The 14,063-nt window shown below is 34.5% G+C and overlaps 1 protein-coding gene across 3 annotated transcripts in view; it reads right to left on the bottom strand.

The window, feature by feature from the left end:
* Positions 1-5,025: 5,025 nt before the first annotated feature.
* ODR4 (odr-4 GPCR localization factor homolog) overlaps positions 5,026-14,063 on the bottom strand; it is a 39,147-nt gene continuing 30,109 nt past the window's right edge. For all 3 annotated transcript variants that reach the window (XM_077763282.1, XM_077763283.1, XM_077763281.1), the window contains 2 exons: positions 8,738-8,848; positions 5,026-6,965 (listed from right to left, as the gene is read on the bottom strand). In XM_077763282.1, coding sequence (XP_077619408.1) covers positions 6,898-6,965; positions 8,738-8,848 — 179 coding nt within the window. In that variant the 3' untranslated portion in view covers positions 5,026-6,897. The remainder of the gene's footprint in view (positions 6,966-8,737; positions 8,849-14,063) is intronic.

Genomic DNA, 14,063 nt, shown 5'->3' with positions numbered 1-14,063 from the left:
GTAATAAGTCTCCTGTGATGAATACCATCAATTCTTTCCCTCCCTGTATGCATGTGCTACTCCTCCATTGAGAGGTAAGCTTCTTTTCCAACTCTCCTATAGGAACTATTCTGGTCCCGTTTGCTTTGACCAATAGAATACAGAGGAATGACATTCTGGGATTTCTGAGCCTAGTCCTTTAAGAGATAACAATTCCTACTTCCTTGCTTTTGGAACACTGATTTTTGGGGCTCTTCCTTTTGGAATTCAACCACAATGATTTGAGAAGGCTAAGTCATGTGGAGAGGTTATGTGCAGAAGCAGCAGATATATATGTGGATGAGCTATCTTGGATGTCGCAGCCCTTAGATAACTGAAGCCCAAGCCCACAACATGTGGAGTAGAACTTTTCACCTGGGCCAGCAGGTGTCAGTCTATCCACAGAGTCATAAAGAAACAAATGATTAATAAGACCATTAATAAAATGGCTAATGCCAATAAGTTTTGAGATTATTATGAGATAATAAAAATAGAAACTGGTATCTAGAAATAAAGTAGTTCTGGGCCAAAGCCAAAACATGTAGTCTTAAGTTGGGAACTTAGAAGGAGATGGAAGCTTTAGGGCCTTCAGGAAACAATGGTGGCTAGAACAATGAGGAAATTGTTATTGAAAAGCAACCCTTGTTTTATGAAGGGTACTTTTACCTGCCGTAAGGTGAAAGGTAGAACTAATGAATTCATGGAAATCACTAACAGGAAGAAGTAACTGAATAAACTTATGGATCTGGTCAAGGAGATTTCCAGATAGAATATTGAAAATTCCAACTGACATTTACTGGCTTTGATCAAATAAGGAAAGAGAGATGAACTAAGAAACTCTTCAGTTTTAGAGCAAACTTTATAGGAAATAAAACGGCCCTGAACACCTTTTTCCAGCCAGCAAGAAATTCTCAAAGAGTAAAATGACTTCTGGGCAATGCTCAACTCTAGGGAATTGCAAGTAAAACAAAGCACAGGGTAAGTTAGAATGGATAGTGCAGTTGTAGCAGCCTTTAAGGCCAGAAATATTTAAGCCAGTGCCTCATAGATCTCCTAGCTAGACAAAAAGACTTCTAAGAATCTTATAAGCATGTATTTTAGTCCACTTAGCAACGCAATTGGTACTAATTCTTACGGATGTTGTCCTTCAGCATCCTGACACTTAGCTCAAAGTAGAGGGAGAGAGGCATGTCTTAAACAGATTTGTGGGCATGCCTCTTCCTTTGAGAAGAGGCAGTTCAAAATAAAAAGGCTTCTGGGCCTTCAACCTTCAAAGATAAGGAAGCAAGTTGAGAAAGCTATTTAACTTCAAACACGCCACTCTCATGGAAAAGGACAACTCAGAGTAGAGTCAAAATCTCATAGGGAAGGGCCAGAGCTGAGAATCAGGCCCTAATTAACATAGTCCCTGTGCCTCAAATCTGGTGAATTAGAGACGTGTGACCAGCTAGAGTTCAGAATTGCTATGAACCATTTCCTGCTTTGTACCTCTCACTTTCCCTCTTTTCAAACAAGAACCTATTGCCTGTCTTACCATATGAATATATGGGGAAGAGAACTTGTTTCTTTAGTTTGTGCATCTTCATATTGAGAAGAGCTGCAGTAAAGATGGCTCATTATGTACCTTAAACTGATTTAAATGATGAGATTATGGGCCTTGAGCCTGAATCTAAAGATTAAACTTTTAAGGTGTCATGGGAGGTGGTGAATGCATTTTCCACATCAGGAACACAAATTGCTATGTCCAGAGGATATATTAGAATAATAATCTCCAAAGAGGGTTGCCAATAAGTCCTTTCCTTTTCATATATGCATACCCATTGAGAGGTAAAAGTTTTTTCCCCTTCATATTTAATATAGGCTGGTCTTGTAGATTACTTTGATGAACATAATGCAGGTATGTTCTGAGATTTCTAAGCCAGGGCCTCAGAAGGACTCACAGGTCCTACTTCTTTCCTCTTGGAATTCACATGTGGGATGTTACTTCTCAAATCCCAGTCATCATGATGGGAAGAAGCCTAGTCACCATGATGGAAGAACCCCAAGTCACATAGTGACGCAGAGAAAAATTCAGGTGTGATAGGTGTGTTCCCCGCTGACGGCCAGTATCAACTGGCAACCATATGAATGAGCTATTTTGGATGTTTCAAACCCAGTCAAGCTCCTAGAAAACTGTAGCTCTAGCTTACACCATATGAAGAGCAACCTGATTCCTGTCAATTCAAAATTGTGAGAAAAAAAAAAAAGAAATAGTCATTGTTTTAAGGCAGTTAAGTTTGGCGGTCATTTGTTAGTAGTAGACAACCAAAAAAATATATACATTAATACCATTAGGTAAATAAAACAAACATCAAGTAACTCACTTCAACTCAAGAACTAAAACATCACCAATAATGTTTCATCTATTCATTTGTTCCTTCTTGTCTTCCTGCTCTGCCATTAGGCCCACACTGAAATGGTAATCATCTTCCTGAATTTTTTATATCACTCTGCAACATTAAAAAAATTTTATCATAAATGTGTTCCCTTGTGACATAGATTAGATTTGCTTGTTTTTAAACTTTATAAAAGCTATCATACTGCATGTAGGCTTCTGAGGCTTGCTTTCTCAGATCATTTTCTCTATTTAATAAAATTACAAACCCATAATTTATTTTTCATTCTCATCAATAAACATTTGGGTGATTACAAATAAGGCTGCCTTGAACATTCTCACAGATGTACTCTTGTACACACATGGAAAGAATTTCTCTAAGGTATATACGCAGAAGTGGAATAGTCAGGAATTAATATACATGGTTTACTTTAAAAGAGAATGCCAAATTGTTTTCTAGGGCAACCCGTGTATTGGTTTACAACCACACCTGTAAATGTCTTCTTATGCACATCTTCTTCATTGATATTGTCATATTTCTTAATTTTTCAACCTACAGGATGTAAAATGATATTCACCATGGTCTTAGTTGATGACTTATGAGATTAAACATCTTTTCGTGTGCTTAGTCACAACCTCTTAAAATGTCTGATTTGTCCTTTGTGTTATGTCTATAGTACAATGATGAATACAAGTGGTGATAAAAGCATCCTTATTGAGTTCCTGATTTTTAATGTATGAATACAACTTAGTCATGCTGCATTATCCTTTTTTATATAATATTGAATTCAGCTTATCAGCAGTACTTTTGGTTTTAACATCTGTTCATGTGTGGGAGGAGTCTGTAATTTTCTTTTCTCCTACTGACTGTAGGAGTAGTCTGATTCTATCAGTAGAAGTTATACTGGATCCATCAAATGAGCTGAAGAGTATTCCCTCATTACTTAGTCTTTGGAAGAGTTTGTATGAAATGTTGAAATAGTACTGTCCTTGAAAAAGAAACATCTGTAAATGTGGGCTAGTCTGTCAAAAAAACTAAAATCACTTACTTTTCAACACTATTGAATAAGTCTATCTAGCTTGTCTATTTTTAAGGAAATGGCATTTTTCATTTTAAGGAAATGAAAATTTTAAGGAAATTTTAAGGAAATGATCAATTTTCTCTAAGTTTTCAAATAAAGATGCTTCTGTCAGTCTCATCATTTTCATCTCTGCTGTATCTATGGAATCCTATTTTTTTTTAATGTCTATTTATTTTTGAGAGCGATCACAAGTCGGGTAAGGGCAGAGAAAAAAGGGGACAGAGGATCTGAAGTAGGCTCTGCACCGACAGCAGCAAGTCCAACGTAGGTTTCGAATTCATGAAACATGAGATCATGACCTGAGCTGAAGTTCAACGCTCAACCAACTGAGCCACTCAGGTGCCTCAAGAATCCTTTTCAATCTTTATGTTGTCTACTTGTGCCCTGTTTTCTTCTTGTTCAATTATACTAGTTTTATGGTCATAAAGACAACTTTGACTTTGTGATTATTTTGTTTTCAAATTCACTGATTTCTTCCCTTGCCTGTAACTCCTTCCTTCAACATTGTTCATTCTGTTGTTCTTAAGTTACGTACTCAGGCTTTTTTTTTTTTTTTTTAAATTTGCATTTAAAGTCATTTCCTTCTGTGCAGCATCTGCTACATCACTCAATTTTTCCAAATGGGGTACTTATAATTAGGTCCTAAGTATTTTTCTCTTTCATCTGGGATTTTTAAAACATGTAAATGTTTTTTAAAAAAACAACATTTATTACTGATCTCTTATTTCTGATTATCCACTTAATACTGATTTTTAAAACTATTGTAATTTATTTCATGCCCAATACATGGTCAATTTTTGCTAATATAAAATGCTTAAGAATATTCTCTAATTGCTCATTATTTTAAATCTGTCTGTTGAATCAATATTGTTGATTGCATTATTCAAACTTGTTTTTCCATTCATTTTCGGCTTGGTTTATTTATCAATAATTGAGAGCTGGTGAAATTTCCCACCATGCTGTTCGATTTGTTGGTCTATCCCTATAATTTATACATTTTGAGGCCATTTTATAAAGTATATACAAATTTAAAATTGTTATTCCTAGTGAATTGATCCTTTTATCATTTAGTGGCTTTCTCCATCTTTAATAATACCACCATAAAATCTAATTTTAATATTATGAAAGCTACACAAATTTTATTATTTGTGTTTTCTTTTCATCTTTTAAAAAACCCAGCCTATAGCTGGATTTTAAAAACCTAATCAATCTGTTGGACTGGGTTTAGTCTATTCAAGTTTATTTTAATTAGTATTACTTGACTTGTTACTATGATTTTACCAATTGTGTCCCTCTCCACCCCTAATTTCTTCCTTGTGTACTGTTACTGGCTTCTTATTCCATTATTTTAAACTTCTTTTCCTTTGCAATGATTCATTCCATATCTATTTTAGCCGTTACACTCGAAGTTTCACATGTATTTAACAAACTTTGAACAGTATCTTCAACCACTCTCTGAATAATAAAGAACACTTTAATTCTAACCACCCTCCTCCCATCTTATAAGCTATTATCCAGTTTTTCAATTATATCCTATTTTAGAAGTCCACATTCATGTTGCATAAAATGTTTATTTAATTTTACATTCGTTTACAGTTTTACTTCTTTCATTACAATTGTTTTATATTAACAACACTTGATTTACATGTTCACTAGTCCTTCAATTTCAGATCATCCTTGTGGAATCATTTTCCTTCTTGAAGATCATCCATTTGCAGTTTCTTTAGTGAAGGTCTGTTGATGGCAAAAATCTGCTTTTCGTCTAACCATTTCAGTACTGCTTGGTACAAATTCTAAGTTGATAATTAGTTTTTCTCTTAATTTTGAAGGTATTATTCCATCATCTTTTGAGCACATTGTTGCTATTGAGAAGCCTACTAAGTATGTGACTGTCTTGCCATCATTGATGATCTTTTTGTCTCTTTGATTGCTCTTAAAATCTTGTGTTTGGTATCGTTTTGTTACGCTAGTTTGGGTTTAGGCATGGATTTGATCCATATATGCTTGGGATGTGCCAAGTTTCTTGAAATCAGGAAGTCATATTTTTTCGACAAATCTGGACTTCTTCAAATATTGCCACTCCTCCACCCGTCTCTATTCTTTCCTCGTAATACTTCTAATCTTTGTAATTCTTGTCTCCATATCTCTTAACTTCTAATATTTTTATTTTCTTGCTCCTTGTTTCTCCTTGCTGAGCACTAGATAATTTCTTTAGAACTCACTTCCAGTTTATTTATTGTGTCTGCAGTTGAGTCTAATATGATATTCAACATGCTTGAGGTGTTTTTTTTTTAATTTCATGTAACAGTTTTTTTCATTTTTAGTAGTTCTTTATTTTTCAATGTGCCTGTCGTTCCGTCTTTTACAGAAGTTGGTGATGAGATTATGGAGAAATGAATCCAAAGTTTATTATTTCTATGGGTTCTTTCTCATGCTAGCTGGTTTCAATGTGCACCTGGTAATCTCTAGTCATGAAATAATATCTTAATCTATGGAAATCTTGAGCCTGTATCTTGCTTCTGCCAGAGTTATGGGATATTATAAACTGAGTAGCCACTTCAACTGTCCTGGCTAGGATAGCATGTCAGATTCAGATTCATCTCCTTGTTTCTAGTCCAAGGCAAATTGCATATGGCAGTGTTGCAACTAGTATTTGCCATCTGAGTAACCACTGCCCACTTGCAGTATTCACAATTCCCAACTCCAAATGTGTTCATTTTGATTCTCAGAAAATTCCCTACTCTCTTTGAGCCGATCAATGCATTCAAAAGTAGATTTTATTCAGGATTTAGTTTTGTAGTACGTAGCCTAAAGTACTGCTAGAAGTAAAAGTCTAATATATTATAACAGGTATGATATACTAACCTGAGAAAGCACATGATTTATGACAATCCTTACCAAATCAAACCTCTCTGAAAAGGTTGCCTTATTCCTTCACCAGAACTCAATCAATATTCTGTAAATGAGTATACCTTTGAAAGGTCCTAGAATATGAGTTTACCCAATAGGTAGTTGCCCCACTTTGTAGACATTTCTCCAGTTACTCTAAGATATTCAGTCAACCCTGACTATTCAAATTTTCAATATCCTGATCAATATGTGGTCCAGATCAACAGGACTAAAATCTGTGAAAATAAGCCATCATTTTGTACATTTTTAAAAATAGATAATAAGGATTTGTTACATGCAACTTCTATCTATATGCACAACTTTATTTCTGGAAGCCTGAGCCATCTATAATATAAGCAGAGCTAAACAAGGCAGCTGGTGATTTCAGTTTAGTCAGAAACACACCTAGTAGGCATTACTGGCAGCAGATCTGGCTGCTACTGTCTGAAATGTATATGGATGGTCTGCATCTTTATGATTCATAATTGGTGGTCAGTGTTCTCTGGATGATCAGGAAGCTCTTTGTGTCTCACCCTAATCACTGAAGTAGTGAAAGGAGATCCCAGCAGCAAGGACTGCAACTGCAACAGCTGTGATCACACCTACAAGTGAGACAAACACAAAACACATGGAGATGGGATGAGCAAAAGAAAGGTAACCGATCCTTGGCTCTGAAATGCAGGTAACTGATGGGCCTAAATGAGACACACATGCACAAACGCATATACTTCCACACACACATATATGTACTAAAAGCCAGCAAAGTCTTAGGAGGAAAATACAGCAGTAAGTTGAAGAGATTGTCAAGGTTGAACTGGTAACCATGTACTTTAGCTCTTAGCAAACAAAACCTTTAAAAAAAAAAAGCATCTCTCTTTAACCAATGTGTACTCACACACACCTAAGAGAAAGACTCATACATACTTGAAAAGGTTTCTTTTATTTTTTGAAAAAATTTTTAATGTTTATTTATTTTTGAGAGAAAGGGAGACAGAGTGTGAGTGGGGGAGGAGCAGAGAGAGAATCTGTGCTGTCAGCACAGAGCCTGACATGGGGCTTGACAAACAAACTGCGAGATTATGACCTGAGCTGAAATCAGATGCTTAACTGACTGAGCCACCCAGGTGCCCCAAAAAAGCTTCTATAAATATGTACTCTGAATAAGTCAGTCAGAGAAAGACAAATACCATATGATTTCACTCATATGTGGAATGTAAGAAACAGATGAACACAGGGGAAGGAAAGGAAAAATAAGATAAAAACAGAGCAAGAAGCACACCATAAGACTCTTAAATACAAAGAACAAACTGAGGGTTGCTCGAGGGGCGGTAGGAGGGATGGGCTAAATGGATGATGGGTACTAAAGAGGGTACTCGTTGGGAGAGGTACTAAGTGTTTTATGTAAGTGATGAATCACTAAATTATACTCCTGAAACCATGATTATGCTATATATTAACTAGGTTGGATTTAAATAAAAGTTTAAAAAATAAATGAATTAAATAATATAAATATGTATACTGACATCCCAGCCATTTCATGGTTCCCAGCTTAAACCATAAGAGAGCTCAATATGCAGTATGTCTCAAACATTACAAGGCAAAGTCAAATGCATAGCTATTAAAACTACAAAAACTCAGATTCCACCATTATAAAATCTAAGAATTAGTAAGCTTGTGCTGGTGACTTTTTTTTTATTCATTTTGCTCCCTGATAATTCTAAGTTAATCAAAACAAAACTGACCAGAGGAGTCCAGATACAGACACAGACATATACACACACCTAGGTAGAAAGAATTGGGTAATTATCTAATGAGTAAGTGACAAGAAAAACAACTACATTTTCTGGCTTCTCTCAGTCAAAAGTCTTAATGCTCACAAAGTGTTTCTCAAATTGGCATTCCACTTAACAACAGTCTGTATGTTCTTCAATTAGTAAGTCTGAACAATGTTACAGTGACTGCCACACTTGTTGGAGCCTTTAAAATTTAAAAATTCATCACGATTTTCCAAACTTGAATTTGACCTTTTTCATAGCACACATATCAAAATCTTCTACAATAACAGTTTTGCAAAGAACACCAGTCTGCAAAGCATTTGCCCAACTATACTGATACAGTCGCAAAACTCAACATGTTTTCTTCTAAAAGCACCAAAAAAAAAAATTAATAGGAAGTATCATGTTTGAGGGCACTTGGGACAATGCATTATTTATAAATCTTTCCATCTCCAGGATCCAGGACTTTCTATAATACTCAATAAACACAGCTTAAACGAGTACGTTTAAGAGAGCAAAATGGAATGGAAATAACTTTAAAATAATAACAAAACCCAACTTCAAAATATCTTTTCAATGTCATAAAAGACATTAAATACCTATGTTTTGCTGAATTTTCAGTATTATTCTAGTTTTAATTGGTTGTTCTGGATGTTCATCATCTGTGTTGTCCAATGAAGCTTCAGTATTTGCAGAGTACCTCATACAAGCTGCAAGAGAAGAGTAATAATAATAATTCCTAAATGAGAACTACCATTTTAAAATGAGTTTTACAAATGAAATCTGGCCATGTGTAGCAACATGGATGGACCTTCAGGGTGTTATGCTTAGCGAAATAAGTCAGGCAGAGAAGGACAAATATCATATGTTTGCACGTATACAAGGATTAGGAGGAACTTAACTGAGGACCATGGGGGAGAAGAAGGGGAGAAATAGTGGGGGAAAGGGAGAGAGGCAAACCATGAGAGACTCTTGAATACTGAGAAACAAACTGAGGACTGATGGATGTGGGGGAGAGGGGGGAGATGGGCATGGAGGAGGGCACTTCTGGGGATGAGCACTGGGTGTTATATGGAAACCAACTTGACAATAAACTATTTGTAAAAAAAAAAAAAAAAAAGAAAAAGAAAAAAAAGAAAATGAGTTTTACAGAATATTATAAAAAGCATATACAATAGGCTCCATTTTCCTTCAATTTGACTTTTTTTTTTAATAACACAAAGTATTTGCTCATTATCAAATGCAGGCGAATTCAATCTCATGGAAAATACGTCAAACTGACAATTTTTGAAAATAGTGTATGTAATTTTATAACTGACTGAAACCAAACAGCCATAGAACTAGTTCTGAGCGAGTCCCACAAATTATAATTCATTTACTACATGGTAGTAGAAATAAACTGATTATCAAAAATTAAACCAGATAAAAGCAGGGTAACCTTCACTCTTAACTGGGATTAATTTCTATCATTCTTATTGATGGTTTGACANTTTTTGAAAATAGTGTATGTAATTTTATAACTGACTGAAACCAAACAGCCATAGAACTAGTTCTGAGCGAGTCCCACAAATTATAATTCATTTACTACATGGTAGTAGAAATAAACTGATTATCAAAAATTAAACCAGATAAAAGCAGGGTAACCTTCACTCTTAATTGGGATTAATTTCTATCATTCTTATTGATGGTTTGACAATTAGTAACTTCAAATAATTAGATATTAATAATAAACGCAGGGATTTGCAAACTGCAGCCCATGGGCCAGATCTTATGTGCCCTACAAAGCCTTAAAATATTTACTATTTGGACCTATGGAGAAAAAGTTTGCTGACTGGATCTAACCTGAAATTTGACATATAGCTATACCCTTTAAAGTTTTTTCATGTTTATTTTGAAAGAGAGAGAAAGAGAATTCCAAGCAGGCTTCCACACTGTCAGCACAGAGCTCAACCCAGGCCTTGAACTCACGAACCATGAGGTTATGACCTGAGCTGAAATCAAGAGTTGAACACTTAACTGACAGCCACCCAGGCGCCCTGACATACAATAGTACCCTCTTATCTGCAGTTTCGGATACCTGTAGTCAACTGCAGTCCAATAACAGATGAGCCTACTTCTGACAGCGTCAGAAGGTCAACAGTGGCCTAATCATTTGTCACAATGCCTGTGTCATTCACCTCACTTTATCTCATTATAAGGCATTTTGTCATCTCATATCATCACAAGAAGGGTGAGTATAAATACAAGGAAACATGTTGAGAAAGAGAGCACATGCACAAAACTTTTTTATAGTTATTGTTATGACTGTTCTACTTTATTGTTAGGTATTGTCATAATCTCTTACTGTGCCTAATTTATAAATTAAACTTTATCACAAGTACATAAAAATAGGAAAAAACACAGTATAGAGAGTTCAGTACTAGTTTCAGGCTTCTATTGGGGGATCTTGGGACTTATCCTCTGCAAATAAGGAAGGACTACTGTATATAAGCAAAATATGATCATAAATTTGACTTTAAAACGACTCAATGTTAAGCAAGGCAACTACTTTATCACATTTTATAGATGGAAAACAGGACTTGGGAGTTAAGTGTATATTTGAGGGTAATGGGTAGCAGGACTGAGAATTCAAATACAAGTTCTCATTCTATTTCATTATATTGCCAATAATTTATGTAGGGTGGTTTAGCTGAGTTAAACATTGATTAAAAGTGTTTGAACCAAAAGGGAGCCCAGGTGGTTCAATTGGTTAAGGGTCCGACTCCTGATTTCAGCTTAGGTCATGATCTCACAGTTCATGGCACAGAGCCTGCCTGGGATTCTTTCTCATCTCTGCCCCTCCCCCAACCTCCATCTAGAGTGCATATGCACTATCACTCAAAGTATATAAACTTAAAAAAAAAATAGTGTTTGAACTAAAAACATCCTTAGAGATCACATAGGCCGGAGGTTTTCATTTTTTTCCTCTAATGATAAAGAATCTGACAGAAAATCCCAGCAACTAACACAGATGAAACTAGAATTACGTTGCCTAAAACAAAAATGAAGGGCTCCTGGAGCCAGACTCCCTTTCTTCCCTCAGAGGTGGTAATCAAATGCTGCTCTATAGAACTCTAGAGGAACTATGTGAAAGAATGTGCTTCATGTTGATTCCTTTATTTACAAAGGGAACACAGGGAGTCAGTAATTGCTACTATTTAAATTCAAAGTAAAATAGCTAATTGCTTGAATTTAAAATGTCCTTATAGACATCTTTATATCTCAAAATAACAGCACAGGCTCACAAGTATGATACATAAACTTATGGAAACAGGTATCTGTGGTAACAAAATGGATGAAAGAAAAAGAAAAAACTGCCTAATTTTACCATGAAGAAAAGTTTACTGTCATTTTCAGAAATCATCTTTAACAACTACTTCATTACAATCTAGGCCATCACTGTTCCTTTTTTCCCTCTTCAAGCATATGATGAAAGTACTTTAAAGACAAATATAAACCCTCTTCTCTTTCTTTTTCTCCCCTATCATATTGGTTTCAGAGGTTAACAGATTCTTATCAAATGTCTCGAACCATTCAGTCTTTTATATTTCCATAGTTCCTAGTTTTCTCAAGGGCTGTAACAGCTTAGTTCTAGATTACATTAGCCCACCTTCTTCATATTTCCCCTAACTTCACCTATAGGTCAGAAGGATGAACGCACAGTACATTTTATTCATGGTAACTCACATACAACTTCAGCTTTTCTATTAGTGAATATCAGTACTGAAAAACTTTTGGGGGGGCACTAAAATCCTTATATCAGATACCAAAAATAATGAATGAAGCAGGATAATTACTTGCTAAAGGATTTTTTTTACTTGAGTACTTGTATTTAAAGAACACAAAAATGTTTTTGTCATCACATTACTTATACATTTAATACTGAATTGTTATATGCAAAAGTCATGCTCTAGTATGTCAAATCCTCTGCACAAATAACTTACTTCTCTAAAAAAGATATTTCATTGCTCTATTTCCATGTCAAATCTGTCATACAAAATCGTATTCATTTGATACAAATCTGAGGTCATTTTACTGAAGCAGAGCCCTAACAATTTATTTGTGTTTGTTTTGGTGGGGAGTTTAGGACTTTAATTCAAATCTCAGACACTATGTCATTTTCCTAGAATCTGAAATTTAAATGTAAATAACATGGTTTGATAGGAAGGTAGATCTTAATCATTTCTTAAAACCAGGTAATTTTAACTTTAGACAAACCCCCAATTAATCATGTAAGAAAGTAATCTTTTTGAGCGATTGTCAACAAAAGAGAAAACAAGAGCCATAATGAATGCTGCTAAGTTGTAAATGTGTTCAATTTTATTCTAAGCGGTTGATAGTTAGGTAGGACTGTTTAGCTGCTTAAAATAAAATGTAAGGACTTGAACTCTTCAGTTGTCTTCTTCCCCATTCCTGAATACTAAAGTAATGAGATTTCCCTATAGCCAGTGACATAGTCGTAAAAATACATGTTCATTATTACTTCTTTCCTTTATAATTATGTTTAACCAAACAACAAAATTAATTAGCTCAATTCTCAAAGACAGAATTGCCAAAGATGAGTTTCACTAGATTTTAAAGGTATGTCTCCAAATTTTTAGCTGATACTATAGATAAAGTACATCTGAGTTACTAAGTTAATTATCTAGGAGATGACTAATGCACCTAAGAAATTCTAAAGCCACAGTTATCCCTCACCTTAAGTGAGTCATTTTTACAAACAAATTGTTCTTCATCCCTTAAGTCATTTAAAAGTATGTTATTTTAAGGTACTTACCTGGCAAAATATGTATTTCAAACATAGCAACTACTTGGCAAGTATATTATAGTATAGAAAGAACAATAATCAGCAAATAATAACATCAAATACTTAGAAATAAAGCCAGATACTTATAACAAGTTTAACACCCCTAAATGTATAGTAATTTATTTTAATTTTTGAACTGGAACATTTGAACTCCACTTTTATGGTTTATTTTATATGAAAACCCTAATTTCAAATATTTAGGAAAATCTATGTATATCATAATATACTACTTTCATACTTTAATGTTAATATTTTTCATCACAACTCAGAGCGCTCATTTTTGAAAAGTTTTATCATCTTACAGTTATGTATCTCTTTTTGTTTGGAAAGCATTCTCCTTAACATTCATACTAAATTCTCATATCAACCCCAAGAGAATCTGGGGCTCTGGGGTGATTTGTTTAAAGTTACATAGATGTAAGTGGCACACCTGGACTCAGTTAAAATACTACCTCCATAAAATTATGCATATAATATTTCTGAGTAACCAATAAATGAATAAAGGAGTGATAAATAAGTAAACTGAGAAATAAAGGAGTGAATAAGTGAATACAGTTCTAAACTAATAGGACATTTATGAAAAAACACTTAATTTTTCTATTAAAATGTTTGCTTTTGCCCTGTCCCATAATTTGGGAATATGTTTTTTTGCTATTAAAAATATGCTGATTACCAAAGTATTCCTTCTAATTCAACAAACACTTAATGAAGCAAAACTAATATAATTCTAGACAAGTCATATTCTTGGCCACAATACATCTAATGCTAGCGGTCAGTTCCTAAAAAGCCTAGACTTACTTTAATTGTGTTCATCCTTCAAAATGAACCCAAATGTCACAGAATGAACACAGATGCTCTCAGATTTTTCTCTAATCCCATATGAGGATAATGCCTGTGCTGTATGTTCTGATAATTATGTTTATTCCTCTATCATAGAACTATCACCTTGTTTTATATTAACTCATTTCTCTGTATTTCCTACTATACTATGAGCTTCTTAAGAGTCAGGACTATACATTTGATCTCTAGAATCCTAATGCTTAGTACATAATAGGCAATCAAAAATAGTAATCAATCAG

This window comes from Crocuta crocuta, unplaced genomic scaffold (assembly GCF_008692635.1).
Source record: "Crocuta crocuta isolate KB4526 unplaced genomic scaffold, BGI_CrCroc_1.0 scaffold3, whole genome shotgun sequence".
NCBI classification, from domain to species: domain Eukaryota; kingdom Metazoa; phylum Chordata; class Mammalia; order Carnivora; family Hyaenidae; genus Crocuta; species Crocuta crocuta.
The sequence above is the reverse complement of the archived record's forward strand: the minus strand, read 5'-3'. Positions and strand labels throughout refer to the sequence as shown.